The 27,493-nt window shown below is 38.8% G+C and overlaps 1 protein-coding gene across 16 annotated transcripts in view; it reads right to left on the minus strand.

Moving 5' to 3' along the window:
- The window catches only part of sgip1a (SH3GL interacting endocytic adaptor 1a), a 71,294-nt gene that overhangs the window by 43,521 nt on the left and 280 nt on the right, over nt 1-27,493 (minus strand). For 6 of the 16 annotated variants that reach the window (XM_058403100.1, XM_058403099.1, XM_058403104.1 and 3 more), the window contains exon 1: nt 12,394-12,657. In XM_058403100.1, coding sequence (XP_058259083.1) covers nt 12,394-12,403 — 10 coding nt within the window. In that variant the 5' untranslated portion in view covers nt 12,404-12,657. Of the gene's footprint in view, nt 1-12,393; nt 12,658-15,785; nt 15,892-27,493 lie in introns of those variants that run through there. The other 10 variants (XM_058403109.1, XM_058403112.1, XM_058403110.1 and 7 more) reach the window with 4 other exon arrangements.

Below are 27,493 nucleotides of genomic sequence, written 5' to 3' on the forward strand. Positions count from 1 at the left end.
TTTATTTACATTAAGTGTGTGTATATTTAAATGGTCTCATAAGATGCGTGTTCTGGTGTTTTTTGATTTTTGTAAGACTGTGTGCAATAAAAAACAAACATGGGAATTTAACAAAGTTTGCACTTGTATTGTACTGATTCTACACTTTCATTCTCTTTGCCTTGTCTTAGCTGATTCTGAAAATCAATGAAGGGTCTATTAGGAAGCAGTGAAGTCTAATGAAACCTAATAGGGATGACTCATCTTTGGGACAAGGACAGACGCTGCACAGTGTCTATCAACACTCTACTGTCCCTCACACAGCCTAACTGAAATATTATGTCACACATAAAATGGCAGAAATAACATGACCTTGTAGACATCAGTTACAAAACTGCTTCAGCATTTATACTTCACATGTGAAGGTTTATCACACAAATTACAGAGAAGTAACACACAGTGAAGCAGCACATGTTTACCGTTTAATGTGGTACATTAATTTAAAAAATTAATTAACGCACTCCACTCATTGTCACCTCCTCATTTTCAGCATCAATATAATTTACTCCGCTCTGCTCAAGCTCTGGTACTCCAGATTTGATTCCAGATACAGTGTCTAAAAATGATCAGGATAGAAAATAGAACAGCTTAGTCATTAGCATCTAATGCTAACATTGCCTGTCAACTTGGAGCTTAATCTCTGTAATGTCTGCCATCCTTGAGATGACACAGCCCACAGAGAGAGCAGCATCGTTCATTCAGATGACTCATCCGCAACCTCAAACACACGCCCCAACACATTCAGCACCAAGATATTCACAGGCACATGAGCAACAACATGCTGCGCAGAAAATCTATAAAACAAATCAAATAAATACTGAGGAAAAACTGGATGTAGAATAATCACATATTGTTTTATAGATTATGGCCCCAATCTGTGTTAATGGCATAATAATAATAATAACAATGAATAAGACTGCAATGATGTGTATATATTTTATATATATATATATATATATATATATATATATATATATATATATATATATATATATATATATATATATATATATATAAATAAGCATATATATATAAATTCTCACTTTTTAACATACACTATATTGCCAAAAGTATTCGCTCACCCATCCAAATAATCAGAATCAGGTATTCCAATCACTTCCATGGCCACAGGTGTATAAAATCAAGCACCTAGGCATGCAGACTGTTTTTACAAACATTTGTGAAAGAATGGGTCGCTCTCAGGAGCTCAGTGAATTCCAGCGTGGAACTGTGATAGGATGCCACCTGTGCAACAAATCCAGTCGTGAAATTTCCTTGCTCCTAAATATTCCACAGTCAACTGTCAGCTGTATTATAAGAACGTGGAAGTGTTTGGGAACGACAGCAACTCAGCCACGAAGTGGTAGGCCACATAAACTGACGGAGCGGGGTCAGCGGATGCTGAGGCGCATAGTGCGAAGAAGTCGCCAACTTTCTGCAGAGTCAATCGCTACAGACCTCCAAACTTCATGTGGCCTTCAGATTAGCTCAAGAACAGTGCGCAGAGAGCTTCATGGAATGGGTTTCCATGGCCGAGCAGCTGCATCCAAGCCATACATCACCAAGTGCAATGCAAAGCGTCGGATGCAGTGGTGTAAAGCACGCCTCCACTGGACTCTAGAGCAGTGGAGACGCGTTCTCTGGAGTGACGAATCGCGCTTCTCCATCTGGCAATCTGATGGACGAGTCTGGGTTTGGCGGTTGCCAGGAGAACGGTACTTGTCTGACTGCACTGTGCCAAGTGTAAAGTTTGGTGGAGGGGGGATTATGGTGTGGGGTTGTTTTTCAGGAGCTGGGCTTGGCCCCTTAGTTCCAGTGAAAGGAACTCTGAATGCTTCAGCATACCAAGACATTTTGGACAATTCCATGCTCCCAACTTTGTGGGAACAGTTTGGAGCTGGCCCCTTCCTCTTCCAACATGACTGCGCACCAGGGCACAAAGCAAGGTCCATAAAGACATGGATGACAGAGTCTGGTGTGGATGAACTTGCCTGGCCTGCACAGAGTCCTGACCTCAACCCGATAGAACACCTTTGGGATGAATTAGAGCGGAGACTGAGAGCCAGGCCTTCTCGTCCAACATCAGTGTGTGACCTCACAAATGCGCTTCTGGAAGAATGGTCAAAAATTCCCATAAACACACTCCTAAACCTTGTGGACAGCCTTCCCAGAAGAGTTGAAGCTGTTATAGCTGCAAAGGGTGGACCGACGTCATATTGAACCCTATGGATTAGGAATGGGATTGTCACTTAAGTTCATATGCGAGTCAAGGCAGGTGAGCGAATACTTTTGGCAATATAGTGTATATGTTAACATCATAGTGTGGCAAATAATAGGCATACAGCTGTGATATGAAACAAAACAGGCTCCAGGTGTGCACAGTGTAGATTTTATTGCAATATTTCAGTGGCAGCAATACGCAGTAGGCTGAATTGTGTAACTTATTGATTCTGCATCAATATTTGAGCATTTTACTATGAAATCCAACAGTCCAGTCCACAACTGTAATAAAATAAGAGGTAAAGGTCAAATCTATCCCAGGCTAATAAGCCAATAACAAACCAATATAGACAGCAGCTAACTGACGGCTAAACAGTGTCTAGTCAAGTTATCTACCCAATCTTATGTTGAAATGTGGTGACAGAGTGAACATCCACAAAATTAGGTTGTAGGAATCGTGAATTCATTATTTCTCTAGTAAGATATACATGCTACTCTAGCCTAAAAAATTAGGTTGTCTACATGCTACTCTTGATGTTGGTACCTGATCCTGACTCCTTCCACCCTTCGGACCTGTCTGACCATCCGTGATACTTGCTCTCTGCTGCTAGGGATGGTTCCACATAGATACCCTAAAGACTGCACTTATGAAAAAAACAGTTTATACTCAAGCCTCAGACTTTCTTTAGTGGATAAATCCACTTGGATACCTTAGGCAACCTGAAAACCTTTACTGTAATCAAAAGAGCCTAGCACTCAGGATTGTTTATTAAATATAGTGCACAGTTGTGGAGGAGCAATGCTTTATAATCCTGCTATCCAGGTTCTGGTTTAATACCGATTCCTTTCAAGGTTTCTTTCTCGTGTCACTTGTGTTTTTCCTCACTCTGGCACCTCTGTCACCTCTAGCTTGTTAAGGGCTTTAAATGTACATGCAGATTTCTGTAAAGTTGCTTTGTGACAATGTCCATTCAAAGCACTTAAATAAACGAAATTAAATAGAGCTATTTTGCCACTCCATTACTGCTAAAAGCTGGTGACACAAACACAATTTTGAACCAAAAGTGGGTTCAAAATTAAAGGTTGATTTTAAATGCCACTCCACCCACATTAGCACAGTGGTGCTCATTTCTGGCCACAAAAATAGCAACTGAGTGCAAACAGGAATAAACAACTGGCCCTCATTTTTTTAATCTTTTAGTAAAGCAGTATGTAAATATTTTACACTGTTTTACAATGTTTAAAAATAAGAAACAGTCCCTGTACATTTACAAAATTTTCTGTAATTTTGATTTTCCTCAAAGCATGTTTGTATATTGATAAATAAAACAAGCTAAAGGCAGAGCCACCACAGACACACAATAACTTTTCTTCCTCTTATAGAAAGAAAAGTACATTTGGCATATTTGAATTGATAGTTATACTGTATTTTATTTGTTTCTTTTGGACTGCAGTCTTTCAAGTTACTATTAATCAATCTATCCATCCATCCATCCATCCATCCATCCACCTATCTATCAACTTCATCTATACAAATGAAATAAAAAATAGCAATTTAATCTCTATGCATCATTTAGACATTTCTTATGTACATGCGTTTGCGAATTTACAAATAAATTTGTTCTTTTCCAGTTTGATCAATGAAGCCCTAACACTAGCATTAACATTTATATTTAATGGTAAGGCTATTTGTCCAAATATAGAACCGTCCTTATTGTTATACAGCTATTATCAAATGAATATCAGCAAGTGTGTGAATGACACTGCAATCAGCTGAAGTGCCTGGATACTGAAGCACATTGTCGAGAAACCTGCTGTGTTCCTGATCTCCGAGTAGTCTGATTCTCATTTCCCATTTCTCAAAAGCAATCTCTCTCTCTCTCTCCCTCTCTCTCACACACACACCTAACCTAGTTGAGGAGAACAAACTAAATCCTTCATGAATAAATTTGTAGACTGATCAATGAATAATGAAGATAAATTAATAATACATGGCTAACATAAATCAAGCCACCCAGAGGAGGAGCATCTGCTTGCCTAGTCATAAACAAGAGGGGGGTGGGGTGGGGGGGGAGACAGAGAGACAGAGAGAGAGAATGTTTAACATCTTGTATTCTTAACCACTCTTTATCTGTTCAGTGTCTTCATAAGGACTAACACATCCTGCCATAATTTCTGACTCGAGATACTTGTCCTGTGTTTATGTACAGTGTGTGAAGTGATGTGGTGAAACGGCTCTCTTTCTCCCTAATGTTTTTCATTTGTCTTTAATGAAGTCAAACATCTTTGGCAGCTTATGCTATATAGATGATCCATGTGCTCTTTATCTCTACTAAAAAATTATAAACAGGAAATAATGGTCATCAGCATCACTACCGGAGATTTTCCCTGTAGTGGAAAATTTGATCATCATATTTGCAAAGAAGAGCAGAGACACATTTTCATATTTACTCAAGGTTATAGAGTTTCTACACTTATTTTAACTTTAAATTTTAACTTTAAAATTATTTCAGCAAAATGTCAATAAATAATATTTTGTATAATATAAATACCCCAAAATCATGCTTATTTATGTAATAGAATTTGAGAAAGCTGCTGGTAGAATTATTTTCCATAGCAAGACCTTAATAATGTTTTTTTTTTCATAACTAAAATAATGCTTTAGGTACTGTGAAGAATGAATTTGTCCCATTACATAACTGTAGGATAAATGTTCTTTAGGTTAACAACATTTCTCATACAATGAGAAACATTAACTGTTCAACACTTTCAATCCTAGAAACATTTCTGCTTTATCTTAGTCTGATTGACTTTTCACTCTGCATTTCGATCTACACTATATGGCCTAAAAGCATGTGGACACCTGAGTATTGAACATCCTATTCCAAACCCATGGAGATTAATACAGTGTTGTTCCCATTTTGCTTCCTCTGAAAAGGCTTTCCACTATATTTTGGACTGTGGCTGTGGGGACGTGCCCATTCAACTACAAGAGCACAAATGGTCAGAGATTTATATCTGTTAAAAAGCCCTGGTGCAGAGTCTTCCAGTTCACCCATATTATGTTCAGTGTGTTTGAGGTCACAGATCTGCGCAAAAGTTTCCCCACTCCAGTCTTGGCATGTCTTTCCAGACCTCGCTTTGTGCACAGGTACTCAGTCATGCTAGAACAGATTTGGGCTAGGCTTAGTGCTAGTGAAGGAGAATCTTAATGTTATATCATATAAAGAGATTCTAGTGTATCCTGCTTCAAGGAAGGCTCATATATAGATGTTATGATCAGGTGTCCACATACTTTTGGCCGTATAGTGTATGTGAAGAGAAATAAAACAGCCAAACTAACAGAACTTATGTGTCCTTTCAAATGACTTGAGTGTTGACTGCATTTGACCATTTAAATGGTCTTCATTAATTAATTAATGAAGCTAGTCTTCATTCTAGCTTCATCAGCATGTCTGTGTTTGGGATTGTTGATGCACTGATAAAAATAACCAAACTTAGCATAGGTACGGTATAGTTTACTTAGACGTACATATAACGACAAAGATCATGAGCTTGTTTACCATGGAAAATAACTTCAATTTAGAATCCTCCTCAGTCCAGACAGTACAGTGCGCACACACACACATACACCTAAGGTGACACAAAAAAGGTTCAACAGTAATTGGCATCAGGACAAAGACTTCTTTCTTCTGTTCTTACTGTCACTTCCTCTCTTCCCTCACCTCTGATCACTGCTTTCTGTCAGAGTTAAATGAAGCAGCCCTGCTCTCCTCACATATACATGTCTTTCTACTTTCACCCATCTCACTGACATCTCACTGGTTTCTGAACCAATCCATGCTTTTCTTTGTGATGCATAATTTATTTTTCCAGCCAATCTCTCCCTTTCTCTCTCTCTCTCTCTCTCTCTCTCTCACATACACCATCTCTTTTGGTTATTTATTTGTTTTTTGTTTACTTCTCTGTAATTATCTGTTACAGCAGTGAGAAAATTTTAGAATGTTTGGAGTATAGATATAATCTGGGGCCAGTGAGAACCTGCTGGCCATCTCTCTCTCTCTCTCTCTCTCTCTCACACACACACATTTAGACAAACCTGACAGAGTCTACAGGGAAATTTCAAAATACATTTTTTCACTAACTGGAATATTATGTATATCTTGAAAACCTATAAATAAGCAGGTTTGACTGGTTGATTGTAAAAAAATTTTTAAAAATCCCCCCCAGTGTGCATTACTGTATTATCATAATGACATGTTGGGATATAATATAATATTGATATCCTGATAAAATATGTATTAATACATACAGGATATCCTACCTGTATTTAAAAAAAAAAAAGTAAACAAAAAAAGTTTCGATTAAAAGCAGCTTTACAATTTAATACAGTTTTAAATCTTTGAAAATGGAAAAAAGCAGTATTGGATAATAAATTCTTTTAGCTAGTGATGATTGCATTCAGTTTTGTTTTTTTTTTTTTAAAGAAATGTCTTCAAATATTGTGATATGATATCTTTGTCATACGGCCCAGGCCTGATGTCATGTCCACTTTAGTTCAAGGTTAAAGATCAAACTGCAACAATCTACCTAGAGGCATTAAGAAAACCACAAACTCTGCAAATGAATAATCTGAATCCAACTTACTGAATGTCATACAAGAGACCACCAGTTTTAGGATTTGGTTTATGTTTATAACAAGTATATAAAAGTCCAAGCTTGCTTTCTTTTATTTTTTTTATGGAAAATTTCTTTAGTCGGTACTATTATTATAAAATGATTGTTTCACAAGTAAATAAAAATAAATAATAATAAAAAATATGAATGTTGAAATAAGAAAATACTCATGATTTAGCATGATTTATAGGATCTGAAATCAGTCAAGGTTTACATTAGTTAGTGTTCTCATGCATTAATTTACAGAAACTCAGGGGTTTTTTTGTTTGTTAGTTTTTAAGGAAATTACAGATTTTTCATGAATCACACATTTCTCATCTTAATGCTCCTCTGAACGATTTACAAATAAATATGTTCATATCCAGCATGATAAATGAGGCAAAGTTAGGCTTGGTCATCCAGAGTACCAATCCCTGTAAATGAGCCATGATATGAGCTTATAGTTTATAACTTATAGCGCTATAGACATGGTATAAATCCTTGCACTCGAAGGTGGCAAATTGTGAAATAAATAAAATAAAATAAAATAAATACACCAACAAATTAAATTAAATTAAATTAAATTAAATTTAAATTAAATGACAAACTTGGGTGTAAATACAGAGTTGCTCATACAGCAGCACAGTAATGTTTCTATTCATTCAGGCAGAGCAAGGCCATTTCCTTCTATGCCGGCCCTATGGCTACTCTCTGTTTGTTTTAGTATGCTGGGGGAAAAAAAACACTTCTACTCTCATGTCAGCTACTGCCAGTGCAGCCAGCAGCCTGCATTACTGCTGTACAACACAAGCCATTTCACACACTCCCTCCTTTCTCCTTACGTCATGTTCCTGCTGCTCAATTCTGTAAGCATTATATGAATCAAAATACATTTGCCTTCATAGCATATGACCTGTTCAGTGTTTTCAGGTTCATTAAGGGTAAAGTGAAATGACATAACTGCTCTGTTCTCGCCCCACCTGAGAGACAGAGACAGATGAATCTCCGGTTACAAATTTAAAAAGGCTACAGGGAGTGAGGTAGACATCTGAATCTGAACACAGACCAAATGACTTGACAAAACGCATACAAAAAAGGAAAAAGAAAAAAGAAAAACAGACAGCAGTGGTGAATGTGTGTTGGTGTTTTCACCTGTTAGAACGTGGACAATAATCATTTGAAAAAAATGACACTAGAGTAAAAAAAATAAAAAATAAATAAATAAAATCTGACCCAGTTCAGTCCTCTACTACTAATCCATATAGGAATTCTTTACTGCTTTTGCCTACGCAAACTTTAGTGACCCAAGTGAACATGTGGTCACAAACACAAGGGTGGTGTTGGGTGGGGCCAGATCCTGAGCTGTAATGCAGGAAATACTATCTACCACAAACACTATTTCCAGTAAGTCCTCTATAGCTTGGTCTGCTATTAAAAAAAACAAAAAAACAAAAAAAACACTCCACCTTCACCACACCTTACCAGGACCACAACTATTAGAATCGAGTTTGAAATACACACCGGTTGCCACGAGGTTTCCATAACATACCAAAACTGCAGAGTGATGCATCAATTTTATATACAACTATTTCTTTTTCTTTCATTTTTATGTATTATTTTCTTTTATCTTGTTTTTGTCTTTTCCTTTTGAGAAACAATGTTTCCTGTTTAATTTCTATGTTGAATATATTGTTACAATTACATTAACATTAAATATTTAATTCAGTTGTAAAGACCAAAACGTCCACTGTATACTCATTGAAATACTAGCAGTAAAAAACTGTTCATGATGTTGCTTTTTTCCTTAAGACAAATGTTCCAATAGAGAAATCCCTTATAGTTGTGCCTTATATAATACATTGAACCTGTTTTTGTGCAAAGTCAAAGTGTCTACAGAAAGTGCAATACTTTTCTATAAATATACTGTGATGACACCGGAATAAAAGGCAAGAGGCAGAGAAAGCCCAAAAAGTGAAAATAAACTGCACACACAATTTCAGTCAAGAAAAAAAACCCTCCTGTGTCACTGCTGTTGGTATTATATGATACTATAAAAAAAAATAAAACTGCAATATTGACTATGTCAGCAAGTACTACAGGGCCCTGGACTAGTTTGTCAGCAGTCTCTATTTTTATATATGACAGAAATAGCAAATTAGATTTAAAGCCTAGCAGTGAAATTGAATAAATGGAGGTTGATTTAATAACACTGTACATTTATGTTGAACAGGATCAGCAGTATTAACACGTAGGATCATGAGTGTCAGTCCCTATAGTATTACTCTTACTCTAATGATTTCAGATATGAGATATAGGAGCTCACTTCCAAATGTACATTCCAACAATATTTTAATATTGTGCTCTTGTTATATTGTACCCTGTGTTGATGCAGTGAATGCAAATTTATACACAAACACCAGTTCAGATACATCACCACATACTGAAAAATAGAAGTCCATCTACAAAGTGACTGGCAGGAGCCACAGCCAATCATGAGAGAGAGAGAGACACAGAAAGAATGTAAACAAAGCAAACGTGTGAGATAGTGGATCAGTTAAATCTAAAAGGCAAGAGGATACATGACTGATGGAACATGTTTATTGAACCTGTAAGGCATTTATTTGCTCTGTAATTTTTAGCGAAGCTAACAGAGGGCAGCCAATTTATTCTCATTACGCCATTTGTATCATTAACCAGTTGTTAAGCCATTTTACTGATTACCTAGTGGCTAACAGGAGGGGTTGTGTATTTTTGCATTTTAAACTCAACAAGAGCAAGCTGACCGATACTTCTGTTCACTTTGGGTGTGAACTTTTGATAGACTATTAATCCTATAAACTGTCACTAACATGGGCTAGCTAGAGGCTAAGAAATGAGTTTTTTGGCATGTTTGTTTCTGTACTGTGTGTATTTAAAGCTTACATAGTATGCAGAACTTGCTTTAGTGTGTGTATTTTGTCTACACATCCCTATCTTTTCCTTTGTTGCTCTGCTTTAGCATGAAAAAATGTGTCAGTCGAATAAACCTACATAGGTGATATTCTCATAGCACTTCTGTAGGTCTGATGGGAAGGCAATAATTGCACTATTCTACACTACTAAATAATATTCTAGTGCACTTATGATGTCAATGCATTTCATCTAACCTGTCTAGTGCAACGAATACTGTTTAAGACACAACCCTGAATTAAAAGCAGCCATGCCATTAATCTGGATGATGGAGAAGGCTGTCGCACAATGCACATGAGAAAACATTCTTCTGCATGCAACTCTACTAAAGAGAGGAAGATTTAAAAACCATACAACCTTCACTTTTAATCTCAAGTGAATCATCAGAAATCGCATCACATTTATTGTAAAGACCTGCACAGTAAATCAGAATGGACATGTTTCTCTGGACTGGAATGGACACTCTGGATACCTTTGCGCCAAATTATGCTGGAAATAATAGGTGGGAATTCCCTCCAAGTTCGATCCATGTTTGCATCTCTTAAGTAATATCTTCATTTAATTTATTCATGCAACCATTTTATGCTGGAAAAGGGTGGATCTGCAGCCTCTCTCACAATATAAAATACATTCTTTAAGCTTCATTTACATGAAACAAATATAGTAAGAGCTGGCTTTCCTGCCTAAACAAAGATAGCCTCTATGTTGGATTTAAATCAGATACTAATTTACAGTGTAAATTGGTAAATCAGGCTAATATACTCTTAAATAATAGAAGAGACTCCCCAAAGCTTTCAAGAATTTTATTTTCTAATTTAAAATCTGACCCTCTACTGACATCCCTGCAAGAATTATGTAAAAAAAAAACCCTGCGATCTTCCCCAGTCTGTTTTGCTCAGTAGGATAGACCTCGCTGCAGTGACTCTGCCAAGAAAGAAACCACAGGCCTGTTAGAAACCTGAGATCGCTCAAGTCACCTTATTCTCCAGCTCTCACACAGACAAACAGGGTTCAGAATTTAGAAAGCACTAGGAGAAGTGGATTAGCTTCCTATTTTACACCCCCAGGTAATCCAGGAAACACTGCTAAGCCTGTGCTAGCAACGCTAAGCAACATTCATCTTCATGTCACGCAGCTATCTGGATGCAGTCCCTGTCGCTGTCGCTTTTTGCTCCTGTGCTGTTATCTAACACCTAAACACCTCGGTGAACTCACTCACACACCCTCACACACGGACATGACAAACACACACTAGTTATGTCAGTAGAGAGAGAACATAAAGGAATAACACAAGTAGTGTTGAGAGGATGGAGGCCTATATGTTCTATGTGCATTCACACACACCCTCTTTCTCACCCACATGCAAAATAACTAACGTAAAAGTTTATATTACATTATTTAATACTCTAATCACATTACATGTGGAAATACTCATAAAATTAATGGGGAAGACACTTATCTTCACACTTTTGAGATAATGCAGTACCTGAAGAACGCACAAAAATGATCTTGCGCCAATAAAAGATTTACCTACATAGTAATTAATATTACGCTGAGGAACATTTGAAAGGTAAAAGAAATTGTGCTTTGCTGCCTAACATGTTAACTGAATCAGTTTTATTTTCCAAGTATGCTACACATACACTACAAGGAATCTGTCTAAGAGACTGTGCACACATGTAACATATTAAACATACAAAACTGGACGATATGCCAAACAGTATGAGAAACACACAAGGCACTGCTTAACCTAAAACACGACAAAATCACATGAAACAACTGATATTGATCTAATAGGATGCACTCTCTTAAACCCATGCTCTCATCAGGGAATTACATAAAACCTCCGTCATCGCATGTGGAACAAGCCAGCCTCCATTTCACTCCCAAAAATACAGCTGATGGCACACAGTGACAGCAACACACACATTCACAGCACAACATACCAACATGAACATACTTTCTCTCTGGAAAAAAAGAGACCTGCACAAACATTATTACAGTAGTGCTCTGTTCTATTGTATGGTGAATGTATGTGAGTGAGTGAGTGTGTGTGTATGAGTGAGTGAGTGTACATAAGTGTGTGCGTGGGTGTGTATTTGTGAAATAAACTCCTGATACAAAGAGAATTCTGACCCAGGCAGCTGGGCACATAAGCTGCAACTGTGAAATCCAAATAATCCTTTACCACACCAAGCCAAAGGAAGGGGGTGAGAGGAGAAACGAGGGGGAAAAACAGCAATTATCCCTGCTAAAACGTGTGTATATGTGTGTCTCTATGAGTGTGTGTGTGTGTGTGTGTGTGCGCTTAAGATAGCGAGTAGCCTCTAGCTCTATACCGAGCATGATATGCAAGACACCAGAATGGCAAGCCACTCAAAATAGCCGGAGAGCTTATTCCATTTAAAGCCACCCCACATGATTAAAGCTGAACATACAGTGAGAGACAAAAAGGAGAGAACAAGCAATATATGAAGTGAGCGGGAGAGAACAAGCAATATATGAAGCATGAGCAGACACAACCCTTACCTTCCATCATGATTGCAGATTTGCATTCCTCTATCTCCAAGGAGCCTGCAACGACAGGAGGAGGGGGAGAAGCCCCTGGTTAGCAGATGGAAAGCTAGATAGGCAGCGCACCACGGCCGTGCTCAAAAGATTCCCAGCGGCTGTCGCCTGCCTAATGCTCGACCGTGCGTGTTTAGGCCATGGATGCTGCTGCTGCTAGTCACTGCGGCTTTCATAGGATGCTCAAAGGGAGGAGGTAAAAAGCAAACCAGGCTGAGAGGGGAAGGGAGCTAAAGAGGGAGGGTGCTAGAGAGGGAGAGAGAGAGAGAGAGAGAGAGAGAGCGAGCGAGCAAGGGGAGAGAGAGAGAGAGAGAGAGAGAGAGAGAGGGAGAGGGAGCCAGAGAGGGAGGGAGGTTTGCTGATGTCACAGCCAATCCCTGAGGCGCAGTCATACGTCACACAACACACAGCTCACAGCTTCTCTCAGCGCCCTCACTGGGAATACACACATGCACCTAAACACACACACACACACACACACACCTCATTATGGTGCCAGCTAGTGCCAGAACAGAACAGAACAGAATGGGATTAATGAAGTGAACTGAAAGATGCCCGTCCATGTTCCAAGTGCTTTTCTTTCTTTTCTTTCTCACTCTAGCAGACACAGCAGCAGCCCTGTCCTGAACCTCATAGAGCTCATCTTAAACCCCTAGTCTAAGCATTTTCTTTGCACAAGGATCCACCGACAGTCAACACTACACCTTTAGCTCTCCATCTCGTATCAATTTCTCTCCCTTTCCATCCTTCTCAGTGTCTCTGTGCCTGGATAATAATCATCACTCTGACGTCATGTCGGAAACGCTCGTGCCACTGTGGGAGGAGGCAGTACAGACGACGGAGATGGAAAGACACATAAGGAGGGGAGGAGAGGAGAACACAGGAGGGAGGAGAGACAATGAGACAGAAAGGTGATTGATTTAACATGAGGAGGTGGAGCTCATATAGAGGGTGTGTGAGAAAATCAAGAAAAGGGTCTTGGGCGTACAATACGATAGATTGAGGACAACCATCGAGGCTTCAGAATTACCCTGGAATAGATGACTAAAAATCCACTCGTCCCATTTTAAGGGAATGATACAATTTTCTATTAAATTAGCAAAACATTTTGATGCCTCCAGCATATATGCTCTATCATCATTATATTAGCAGAACAGAGCAGATCAACATATTCATATGAAAAAAAAAAGCCTGACTGAACTTCAGAGACTAGTTTTTGAAACCAGCTTCTGTAGCAGATACTCTACTGTGTCTTATCCCATCACATGCATTTATATTATTTAAGTGAAGGCAGAATCTAGCTACAGTATAAAACAGAGAAAATGCATTTATTCACACTGCATTGGAATAAAAACAGATGTGTCTCAACTGTTTAATGTTCATGGTGCTAGTCAAAAGTGGTAATATGAAGCCACCATTCACCAGACTGCCGTACATATAATCCTGAACTAATCATTAATGGTTAAGCATCAAGTTGTCACCATTCAACCATTTCAGTTTCTTATTCCAGGCTTTTTACTTAACAAAGCAAGGAATTTTATGAACCTGACTCTTTCCAGAAAACTCCAATCCATGTGAACATCTCACTTCCACAGTCCACCTCTCCTTCTTTGTCTTCTTAGATCATCCTCTGTCTCATCAGTCGTAATGTTTTCTTTCTCTACATTTAATCATGTGTAGCCCAGGTTGACCACATGTTTAATTAAGTAAGCAGACAAGTAAGCAAACTCATCAGCAGACTCAATTTATCCACCATCTTCTGTCTAATAACAGATGCCGTCTATGTTTACCTCCCCTCCCCCCTCTCTAACCTCCATCCCCTTTTGGGCCAGACTCATCCCAGTGTGTGATTGTGTGTGTTTGTGGGCTGTTGATACCATGAGCAGGCTTCTAAATATGTCTGTGTTTGTACAGGTTTGTATAGTCATTCATATCTGCAGTAAGGTCACTCATTGGGTATGTTTAAATAAGTGTTTAAATTCACTTCACCTGTTTATGCATGAAGAGAGTCTGCTAAATGAAGCACAACGCCAACGCTAAGGTCGCTAATGGATGTGTATGGGTGTACACAAGGGGATGAGGCAGCAGAGCATGCATAACCAACACACATGCTCACATTCAAGTGTGGCAGTATAGAGAAGCCGGAAAGCAAAGAAGGCGTCTTTCTGGTGCAATGCTGCCATCTTCTGTTTATTTGTGGGTTTGTTGTTTGTTTTTATTTTTGTATCATAAGGCTGCATTAAAAAACAGTGAGTAGAAATTGTGTATGCTTATTGTAAGATACGATTTGACCAAATTTGAAGAATATTGGACAATTATCCCCTGACTCCATCATGCACTTGAGCAGACTCACATTACGGCTTGATGAGCTCTGCTGAATACAAGGTGAGATTAATCGCATACAGTGAAAAGCAATCAATATCCTTTTATGTTAAATTTACAACCTAAATGTTTCATACAAGCCACTTTAGTTTTGAACCGCTCAAGTAACTCAAATTGCTTTAATAATTTGTTTTTGATGCAAGTTGCATCTAATAACACAAACCAAGAGTCTTTTTACTGTAAAAACAAACAAACAAACAAAAAAAATGAAACAAGTTAACATACGTACATTGCAACTGTGAAGCTATCTGAAGTTGCCTGTTCCATCAGGTACCACAAATGAAAGTGAACCCAGCTGTGACCTCAAACTGCATACTGCTTATGGCTTTTTGCTTGTAGTTTTGCTTTTGCTTAAGCTGCTTATGGTCAAATCTGATCAGAAAAACAAGCATGCTCAAATGCCACTGGCTGTTTCCTCATTATTCCTCATCAGTTCATCTGATTTGTGTCTGTTTGGAGCACAGACTGTTATGAAAAACACAGATCTGTGTCATATGAGGAGAAAGAATTTTTGTTTTTTGGTTTTTTTTTTTACAAAAAAAAAGTAGCAGAAAATAATAAGGAATTAAATGTTAAACTTTTTTGTTTTAATTCTTATTGTAATTAACTCACACATTGTTACATAATTTATGTAACCTGAGATGGGAATCAAACCCCCCAATGCTGTAATAATATGCTTATGATAATGCTTATAATAATAATAATAAATAATATACTGTATATAATATATAACTACATTGTTATAAAATCAAAAGAATGCACAGCTCTTCAGCATTCTGTTAAATATAGTGTATGCCCCAGAAAAATATTCAAATAAGGTTATATTAAAACATGAATATTTTAAGAACATTGTCTCAGTTAGTAGGGCAACATGCAACAAAAAAGAAGAAAAAAAAGAATGTCTATAATCATATTAAAAGACACAACAATAAACTTGTTCGTACTTGCAAAAAAAAAAAAAAACTGTTTACCTGGAGTTATATAGAACCAGTCCTTAACAAGCTCCTCAGGTATCTACAGCAGTCCTGTCAGCACAGGACAGGAGAGTTCAGACAGGTTAGCAGATGAATAAATGAATGTTGCACTGGAATAGCACAAAGAGGGAAATTAAACCTGCAGCAGAGGAGAAACAGGGACATTTTGTCTGTCTGATAGGTGTGTGCATACACACACAAACACAAAAACACACACACAGAGCATGAGTGAGTGAGTGAGAGAGAAAGTGAGCGAGAGAGAGAGAGAGAGAGAGAGAAAATGGCCTCAATTTCTCTCAGTCTCCAGGCTGTTAAGCAGTTCATGATGTCTGCCACCTGCTGTTTCATATTTGTCATTACACCTGATCTCTCCCAGCAGCACTTCCTGCCCTGTGCTCATTTTAACCACATTGTGAACTGGAAGCAACACAGCACCCAAACACTTAAAGACATTAATCCCTAATATTTAAGGGTATATATGTGCAGTTCAATCAAGCATAACTCAACATGCACTGTGAGATAAAACTCAAAATCAGTTTACTTACATACTAAGTAACTTAACATAAAAAGGATAATGCATTTTTTTTTTAAATTGCATCATTGAACTTTAATTGCAACAAACCTGTTAAACGGTATAAACATATTATGCATTAGAGACAGGAAAGTTCTCTTCTTGAATAATAGCAAGAAGCAACCTATTGCAACATGCAAATACTTGCCCGGTCGTGAGAAAGAGCCTTTAAGTTGTATCCACATACACAGAGTGGCCGAAAACTACACAAAAACACATTAATTGCTTGTCGAGTACATTTCCACCGATGAAAATGTGTTGTGTTACTGCATAAACAGCATTCTTTGAGAGAGGATATCAGCTTTTCCACATCAGGAAATTATATCAGCAAATGTCCCACAAATTGCAGGTAACTTGCGCAAAAAAAAAAAAAAAAAAGTCTTTTCATGTTTTGTGTGCACACCACTATTATACAGCTCACACAACTCACGGAAACCAGACATTTGAGCAAGTCCCATAAATATTTATGCAACCCATATTAATTATTGTAATTCTGAACTTAAAACTGAAGTGCCTCCTTTAATCACTTACGAAGCACTGTGCACATGTACAGACAGGTAATAAAACAAAAAGCAACATAAAGACTCTTAGGTAGGTGTTGGGCTGCTACAAGCTGCCAGGACAGCTTCAATACTTGGCAAAGATTTTCATGCATTTACAGCATTTGGCAGCCGCCCTTATCCAGAGCGACTTACATTTATCTCATTAATACAACCGAGTAGTTGAGGGTAAAGGGCCTTGCTCAGGGGCCCAGAAGTGGCAGCGTGGTGGTCCTATGTATACGCTTTTAGAACTGTACTGGAGAACAAAAATCTAAAAAGTTATTCCCTTAGCTGTGGTTTTGATGAGAGAACACTGACTAACATGTCACTTTAAAATCTCCCATACATACGGAGGTGTTAAGGTGGGATTAGATCTTATAAATATGAAGGTCAGAGAATATGATTTACATCAATTTCATCCTCCATGAACGTCTCACTAAGCCCTTTTGTACTATAGATGGGGCAGATTCATTTGGTAAGAGACTACTCACATTAGGATAGAAAGATGATGATCAGTCAGAGGAACTTTGAATTGATTTGCATTGATGCATCCATCTAAGGGGACAAATAGACACATACCATACGAGAATTTTTTTTTCTTTAATTTGTCACTGGTCAGCATTAGCCATTGTATTTTCTGATCTTACCAAAAGAAAAGAATTAAAAAGCATATGCTAAATTATGTACAATTTGATTTTACTATAACTCCAAATGGACTGCAAAGCCGATTTGGTTAAATTCATTAACAGTGAATAATAGCTTAAATGGCTGAAACGGTCTCCAACATAGTTCAGTGGCTGACTAAATGAGATAAAATGTTTGCAAAGGTACATTTGTAACAATAGTTTGCCACCATTATGTCAGTTATAAGTGAAGTGTGAGATAATGATCTTTCAGATCTCCAGTGTTCTGTCTTCATCGTCACCCCTCCCACTCTTTTTGACCTACTTATTGGGCAGACTTTCCTGCTGTCTCCAATAGATGGCACACAGACTCTGGGTGCAGAACTCATTTATCTGCCTAGAAATGTCTAGCTGCAGCTGCACACGTCCTGCCAGCCACACAGACGCACGCACGCACACACACACACACACACACACACACACACACACACACACACACACACACACACACACACACACACACGAGTTTGGGGGTGTGCATCTGTCCAGCAGTAATTGTGAGTTAAAGGACTGATTATTTATTACACAAGAGTGCCACAGAAGTTAAAAGCCCCTTTAAAGTGCTGGGGGATTAAATGTTGCTCTGAACACTGCCTCGTGACCAAGTCCACCCGTGGCCACTGTCTACAGGGGACCATAAATCATCCATGACAACCATGAACCAACCCCAAGGATCATTCTTCAAAGAGCAAGAACACAGAATAAGAAAGTGGGATTTTGTAAAATGCTCGTAAAAAATTTAGGAATTGAAAGAAATCTATATTCCAGTTGAAGAAAAGTTGAACTTTAGCCTCATAAATCGATGTCATCTAATCATTTGTTGCATGGATGGATGATGTTTATTACAAATACATCAGTAGGAAGTGAGATCATTCCTGAGTATTTGAATAATTAAAGTAATGAAGTAACAAAATAAATGAATCTAGGAAGTTACATAAGTAATAAAACTCCTACTTTGATGAAAGGATGAATGAAAAACTACCCTTAAGCACATACACTTGAACAAAAATTAAAAAGTCAAATGTTTGTTCATTCATCCAGATGTGTTTTTGAACATCCATTCCAGATTTATTTATCGTTTGCTGTTACTGAGCGAGCAGTTGGTGTTTCAGTTCCTCCCAAAAGTGCGCAGAGGGGTTGAGGTCTGGGCTTTGTTCAGGCCACTCCTCTTCCCATCGAACTTGGCTTCAAACAGTCTACCCAAAACCCACATATGGGTGTGATGATCAGGTGTTCACATACTTTTGGCCATATAAGTGCATTAGCACTTTTTATGTGACCTCATTATATGTGACCTCATAATGGGCCATATCACTCATCCCTACTTTACCCAAATCAACCCGTGAAATCAACAGAGGAAGTCCTAATTGCTTTGCAAATTCACTGTCTGGCTCAACTCCTTTTGGTCTGCAAGGGGGAAGGAAGGCCGCTGATGAGGGTGTGTGAGCATGTGTGATGGCTCGTGCCAGCCTTCTGCAGAGCATCGCTGGCCAAACAGCACGTAGGCACAGGAGAAGACCAGACGTGTATGGCTCTAATCTTGTGGCATCGCATTATGGCAAAGTCGCTGGAGGAATGTTGTTTTGGACTAAAGGGCCGGTCCCGCAATCATCACTGCTGATCACCAACGGGTGTGTGTTAGTGTTAGAGAGGCATGTAGGGGTTTTCCGCAAACTTGGTCACGTTCCACAGCTAGCCTTCTTTTGCACAACGGAGTGTGACGTGAGCTAGTGAACATGAAGTAGTTAGACCATGCGGGCTTATTTGAAAGAGTGCCAGGATAAGGATCAGGAGAGTCATAAGTAATAGAAACTGAACCTCTAACGCAGTCCGATTGTTTACATGTGTGAAAAATTTGCAGAGTATCTGCAAAGAACTTGACTGAATAGAGAGACTTATGATGCCAGTCTGTTGTTTTTGTTTTGTTTTTTTTTTAGCTCAATTTGGTATTACAGTCTAATTTTACTATAGTTTAAATTTAGCAGGAAAAGATTAATGAATGAATTGTGTGAAGAGGAAAGACTGCACATTGTTCACTCATTTCTAGGCATAGGCCAGAATTTAATATTGAATTAATAACTATATTATGTCTTGAATATTCATTACATGTAATTGTTTGTAAAAAAAAAACAAAAAAAAAACAACAACTGCTTTTCATTCAAAAAAATTTTTTTTTCTGGTTAGCATGCTTAGCATTGCACATTCAGGGTTTCCTCCAGGTTCTCCAGTTTCCTCCCCAAGTCCAAAGACATGCTTTGTAGGCTGATTGGCATCTCTAAATTGTCTGTAGTGTGTGAATGTATGTGTGTGTGATTCACACTCTTGCAATAGGTTGTTCGAGTAGCCTGGGATAGGCTCCAGGTTCCTTGTGACGGAAAAGCGGTACAGAAAATGGATGGATTGATTTTTAATTCAGAAATTAGATTTTCAAGCTCCACAATTTTATGTCTGTTCTGTATTTGATGTATCAAATTGCCATTAGATGTCAACATAACCCAGCAGGTTTACTGGAAAAGAGTAGAGTTAAAATGAATTATAACAAAAATACATTTGAAAATAATTAGCAATATTTCTTAACAGAGTTAACAGTTGCTCATGTTTTTTTTTGTTTTGTTTTATTCATCCGTTCAATTTAATTCTGGTCAGCATCAAGGTGGATCTGAAGTCTATCAGTGGAAACTGTGTACAAGGCACACAAACACACAGAGGGCAACTAACATTGCCAATTCACTTACCATCATGTTTCTGATAGGAGGGCGTAAACCAGAGAACCCAGAGGAAACACATGTGGATAGAACATGCAAAACCACACAGGCATTAATCTGAGCTCAGAATCACACTGTGGACCCTGGACTGTGAGGTTGAAATGCTACCTGCTGCACCCCATGGCATATTTTTCCTCTTGTTAAGCTCCGTTTTGCTGATTTAGAAACTGTATTTCATCTTTAACCTTTCATTAAACATCTACAGAAATTCTTTCTAAGGCACACAGTAACTGAGCTCTGAAATTATCATCGTATCTCGCATACAGTAGTAGCAGAGAGCACAGGAAGCAAGCTAATATGCTGTCAAGGCATTTTTACAGCGAGAGATCCTGTCTACACGTCTCACTCTTGCTGAAAAGACTATGACCTTAAGAGGAGAGGCACGGAGTGCACGTAACCAAGACTTTGTTTGAACAATGCTTCATTCTTTTCAGAAAAAAAAATGCTCTCAGATCATGAAGGTCAACAGAACACACCACTGTCTAAATAACTAAGATTTCAAACAGGCATACTAGCAAATTCTTTTCAATATTAAAAATGTAACTAAGAATTTAGGTGCATATAAGGAAATGCTAGGAGCTTGAATTCCTCACTTTCAAACTGCACAAGAGCTTCTAAAAACTGGACCAAATTTACTCAATCAAATAAGAAATGAAAGAAGATAGGACGTGCTGTTATAGAAAAATAATCCATGGTGTTGCGTAAAATTTTCCTTTTCCTCTCTCTTGAAGTAATAATACAAAAAAAAAAAAAAAAAACCACAGTGCAACTTCTCATGTTATAGAGAAACCAGAAAGCACAAAATCTTCTTGATTATACATTTTTAGCACCTGTTTTTGTTATTAATTCTAGAATACGCCACACATTTTGATACACATCCCTGTAAATGAGCTTGTACTCCAGATAAGGTAAGGTATTAGAAAAAGATCATGAAATAATCAAAACCTATGATATGAATTGCAGTCAAGACTGTCACGGATTTTCTTGGAGAAAAGTAAACCAAAATATAAATAAATAAAAAAAAACCAAATCATTGGGCCGAAGTTGCTCACTTGTGACATATATTTGTTGAAAGAACATATAGGCAAAGAAAAAAGAAAAAAAAAAAAGAACACCACCTTCTCCTTTAAGAAACTTTTCCCCAAGGTAAACAAAACCCAAGTGCACATACTCACAAGGAAGTGACAGATTTAGTTCTTTCAGACTTCAAGGGAAATTTCACCTAAGACACATTTTCATATTTGCTCAAATTATTTTCTTAGTGATGTGGAGAGAAAAGGGTTCTTTGAAGCACAAGCCTACTTTCCAAGACCAAGAAATGAAACAAAGCGGCCTGTAAAAATAACATTCCAGGCTCAGCAGATATTAAGCGCCTCCCAACAGTGCAGTGAAAATACCGAACTTTACAGTGAGATATTAATCTGTAAATAATGACAACTCTAAACCTGTTGCATCCCTTTTGAAAGAAAGTTTTAAAAACTCCACCAGTGAGGCCTCTTTGTCATTTGCAGATTTAACGGAAGATTTTACTTGTAAGAGCTGTAGAAACGTTCCCATAATGCTGCATTTCAAGTTCAACAGAATATGTCTTTTTTTTTGCATGGTAGTCAAATATCAATGTTCTTACTTATACCTTGTAGTCAATTATTGTTAAACAAACAAACAAACAAATGTTTATGTAAATATTTCACAGCTGAAAAAAATCTTTGTTTGCTACCTAGTGGAATCATGAGTTTTGCGTCAATCACACGCAAATTGTTGCTCAATAAACATGCACATCCTCGCTGTTTTCCCTCACTTCTCGGAAAAGAAAAATACGATGTATTCAAGTAACTTGGTCCAGTTCCTGACTTCACCACATACAGCATTTCAGGAAAGTAATGACTGGATGTTTGGATAGCACTTCTATGCCGCAAATCTGCATTCTGCCCATCATATTTTTAGATAATCTCCCATAGGTTATGCTAGATAAACATAAACACCCATTTTGACTCATTTACATTTACAGTTAGGTCTTGTACTGTAGCCATTTCACTATAAGCTGCTATTTGTACTAGCTCTTAGTGAACTGACTGGACAGGAGATCATTCACCTCTCAAAAGCAGAGTGCTTCTGTTACATATATTTATTTATTTTTATTAAATGATGTTAAGTTCAACAGTTTCTCTTCTGTTTACATCAAAATGATTCCCAGTGAAGAGTGAGAAAGTGGAAAAGTTAAGCTTGTTGCCCCTCTCTAAATATAGACTCTCTTGAGAGGGTCTTACTTTAGCCCTTCTAATGATGTCATTATGGTGCATATGTGTGTTTCTGAATGTGTGTGTGTGTGTGTGTGTGTGAGAGATAGAATGAGAGAGAGAGAGAGAGAGAGAGAGATTTATTCATATAAGCCTTTATGTCCTACCGGGAATTCAGGCCCAAATAAACACGTCAAATGTATTCTGAATTCAGTTCCACATTTGCAAATATCTCTGCACCACTACCTTCTCTGCTTTACTACTCCCATCACCTTTCCTTTACCTCAGGCAACAAAAAATGTGTAAACCTATAAGATTAGAAACAAAACTTATACAGATGTACACAAGGATGGAATAGCATAATATTTCTGCACCAGTATACAGATGCACAAAAAAAAACCCAGCAGGATTCATCCACTCCTGCTGGTGATAAAAATAAATAAATAAAATACTGCCATACAGGTAAAACAATATGAAAAGAGAAGTAATTTTCTAATAATTTTTCCCCATATGTGTTCTAAAGCTGAAAACTGGGTTAAAGCCTAGATACTGAGACAGTCATACTTTCTTTTGGTTTTTCTCAGACTATTTTTATATGTTTGTTTGTTCTTCTTTTCCCCACTTCCTGTAAATCTATTACCAATTTCCTTTCTTCATTCAGAAACCATTGGGAGGTGGAGGGTGGGAAAAAAATGCTTGCATTCAGCTGCAGCAAATTTCATATATCCTTAACACTGTACACACCGATAGCAGTACACCATTACACATCTCCCAACAATTCCTCATTCCTAATAAAACAAATTTTACACTAAACTAAAAAACACTCACTCACGTAAATGTGAGACAGAGAAAAAAATTTGGGTTGTGCGTCTGCAATGACGAAGATGTGTGCCAGAGCTACCTGCATGACGCACTTATCTGGGTCTTGCTAATGGATGCACAGCTTCCTCAGTGAACTTAGCTGAGGCCTACTTCTGCTATGTGTCCCTCTGAGGATCTTGCGATGCTAACGTCAGATCAAGCCTCCTGGTTTCTGAGCTTTTCTCTGAGGAGCTAGAGAAAGACTTTTTTTTAAACATGCCCAGTTATATAGGACACATGGAAACCAACACAAAGAAAAAAAACTGCAAATACACTTCTGCTGTAATCAATACTCTGAGTATTTCATACAGACGGCAAATGATGCTGCCATAGAGGAAAGTTGTTTTTAAAGCAGATGGGTGATTTGACCTGATTCAGGGTCAGCCATCTGACTGATCAGAGTATAACTGTGACTCTGTGCATACTGATAGAAGCGGCATGGCACGTAAGTAACTGCATGGCACATCACTGCAGTTAAAAGTCAATTCAAGGTCAAGCCTTCTCTTACATGATGACCCACTCATGGGTAATGACACACCTGCTCAGTGTGGTGTGGATGCTCATAGTGCCATAGCTGTGGTACGTTAATCAAGAAGGAAATGAGCATATGATACAGCGCAGTGGGAGAAGGAACAACAGAAGAGGTCAGGATTCAATAAATACTTTAGAAGTTGTGATTGATGGTGGTACATCGAGTAGTGTTGCAATGTGCATGCAGGTTGCCCTGTGTTCCTGAGTGCATTTTGCATCATCAAAACACCAAATGAGGAAATATATTTTAGATTATATTCATGTTCATATTCTCCAGTACTGTCCTAAAGACTTGTGGATTGTATGCCATGGCACATTGGAGCTGCTGCAGGAGCTAACAGAGGCACAATACATTACTACAACACTTTCTATTGTTTTAACTTTTCTGTCTGTATTTGAATGCAAGTTAAGCAGGTCAGAATGAGGCTAAAAAAGTAATTATCAATGGCAATATCAATTCCTATCAAAGCCTTTGTTTCAAATTTCAATTTTAAAAAATAATTCTAGACAGTGGTCTTTTCAACTCTTCATGTATAGACACATGCAACTTTTTCCTTTCAGTGAACAGACATTTCTCATTGTCACACAACTCAATAATATAGGTTCACAGGTGAAATCTGACTATTGTAAATAATGAAGTTAATGAAATAAGTTCTGAATTAAATGATTTTTTAAACAGATTTTACTTTTATTTTTAAATTGAACTAAATGAAATTGTTTTACCAAAATTCTTTCGTAATTGCTGCAACCAAAAATGTTCGATTTTTCTGAAGGATTTTTCCAAATTTGCATAGGAACTACTATTACAGCACTGTATTCTTCTTCTAAACTCCTACCAGTTAAGCTGTATTCATGTTCGAAGCACATGAATAGAAGAGGGCTTTGGCTGAATCTGTGTTGTGATGATGTTACACAACGAGGGTTTTCTTGAATTTGTGTTCAATTCTGTGAACACAAAATGATGAAATCCTGGAGGGACTGCTCACTGGTCCAGCACTGGCGGTTTTTGTTACACATTGCACTGTCACATCTTGAGCATTTAGGAGATGAATATTTATCCTCATCGACAGCTGGTTTATTAGAGTGGGCCAAGAGCAGCTGCTAAAGACTGGGTCAGCAGGGGCGTGAGCAGGTAGCATGAGCACTATGACGTACATAAGGGCTTGGATTGCATTACGGCCCTTTAGCTGCACGACAGTGCCATGACCCCAGGATGGAATCATTTTACATCAAATGAACTGGTATCTCTTCCATTTCGACTGCAGGAGTCTTGGTTCAATATCACTTACATATTCGTCATTACGTAATATTTTCTCCCAGCAGCTGTTGAAAGCATTCTAAGCTAAATGTTGTCTAACAGTGTACCATTACTGTTTGACGCCAGAGCTCATGCAGACGATCTGATCGTTTGACTATCTCACTCTTTCACACAGTCGTTCTAAGAGACAGCTGTCTTTCCCTCAACCTCCCCACCCTCTTTCTTTTGGCAACTTCTTTGCAACTTCATGAATTCCTTTAATGTGAGCCATTGCATGCTTGTGTAACAAATTTTAACAAGCTGTTAGATTCTCTCAAGTGTGTGTCATTTGAAGCAGATCACCATGGCACCAACTTCAACAGAACCCCCCCTCACCACCACCAGCCTCAGGTCGAAGTCCATTAAAACAAGAACAGGTTATTCAAACCAGACCACAGTTTTACTATATTTACCTCAAACATCCTTATTATCAAAAGTATTACCTCACTCATTAAATAAACAGCAATGTTTATTGCTACCCCCCCCCCCACACAAAACTACTAACAGATAATCTAGCAACAAAATATGTTTTTTACAAAGTACTAATCTACAGTGGCTCTTAAACCAAGAACACGCCCACACTGGGCTTTCTGGACAAGTACCCTTACATTCTGTGAATTTTAGATAAACATCCACCGTGGGCTTCTACACCAAGAACACATGCACCTGAGACTTACCGGCCAACTGCACATCCACCCTGGGCTTACCGGCCAACTGCACATCCACCCTGGGCTTACCGGCCAACTGCACATCCACCCTGGGCTTACCGGCCAACTGCACATCCACCCTGGGCTTACCGGCCAACTGCACATCCACCCTGGGCTTACCGGCCAACTGCACATCCACCCTGGGCTTACCGGCCAACTGCACATCCACCCTGGGCTTACCGGCCAACTGCACATCCACCCTGGGCTTACCGGCCAACTGCACATCCACCCTGGGCTTACCGGCCAACTGCACATCCACCCTGGGCTTACCGGCCAACTGCACATCCACCCTGGGCTTACCGGCCAACTGCACATCCACCCTGGGCTTACCGGCCAACTGCACATCCACCCTGGGCTTACCGGCCAACTGCACATCCACCCTGGGCTTACCGGCCAACTGCACATCCACCCTGGGCTTACCGGCCAACTGCACATCCACCCTGGGCTTACCGGCCAACTGCACATCCACCCTGGGCTTACTGGCCAACTGCACATCCACCCTGGGCTTACCGGCCAACTGCACATCCACCCTGGGCTTACCGGCCAACTGCACATCCACCCTGGGCTTACCGGCCAACTGCACATCCACCCTGGGCTTACCGGCCAACTACACAACATCCACCCTGGGTTTACCGGGCAACTGCACATCCACCCTGGGTTTACCGGGCAACTACACATCCATCCTGGTCTTACTGGCAACTACACATCCACTCTGGTCTTACTGGCAACTACACATCCACTCTGGTCTTACTGGCAACTACACATCCACTCTGGTCTTACTGGCAACTACACATCCACTCTGGTCTTACTGGCAACTACACATCCACTCTGGTCTTACTGGCAACTACACATCCACTCTGGTCTTACTGGCAACTACACATCCACCCTGGTCTTACTGGCAACTACACATCCACTCTGGTCTTACTGGCAACTACACATCCACCCTGGTCTTACTGGCAACTACACATCCACCCTGGTCTTACTGGCAACTACACATCCACTCTGGTCTTACTGGCAACTACACATCCACTCTGGTCTTACTGGCCAAGTACCCCTTCAACTGACCCACATTTATACTACTGAGAAGTTGTGGATTACAGGCCCAACAGAGGCATATTGGTGGTAGTAGGATTTGAACTCACAACCTTCTGATCAAATTTAACCACTGAACTACCACCACCACTATTACCACAGAATTATTCATAATCATGTCTCATTAAACACGTAATAAGTGATGGGGCAAAGAAATGATAAGAGGCCAACAACAATCCATGTGGGTCATTCTGTAAACAATAAAATGAACAGGAACTATATTTAGAACACAAAAAAATGGGAACTGGCAGGGTAAACCTCTAAACCGACTCTATTACCTGGAGTTTTCTTTACCAAATCGTTGATCTGATCAAAACTGATCAAATAAGCTTTTCCTGTTCCAGATCAAGTGTGATCAAACATCACAATTCCTCCCCAAACAAACGAGTCTCACGCGCGCGCACACACCTACCTACCTG

This window comes from Hemibagrus wyckioides, linkage group LG11 (genome assembly GCF_019097595.1).
Source record: "Hemibagrus wyckioides isolate EC202008001 linkage group LG11, SWU_Hwy_1.0, whole genome shotgun sequence".
NCBI lineage: Eukaryota > Metazoa > Chordata > Actinopteri > Siluriformes > Bagridae > Hemibagrus > Hemibagrus wyckioides.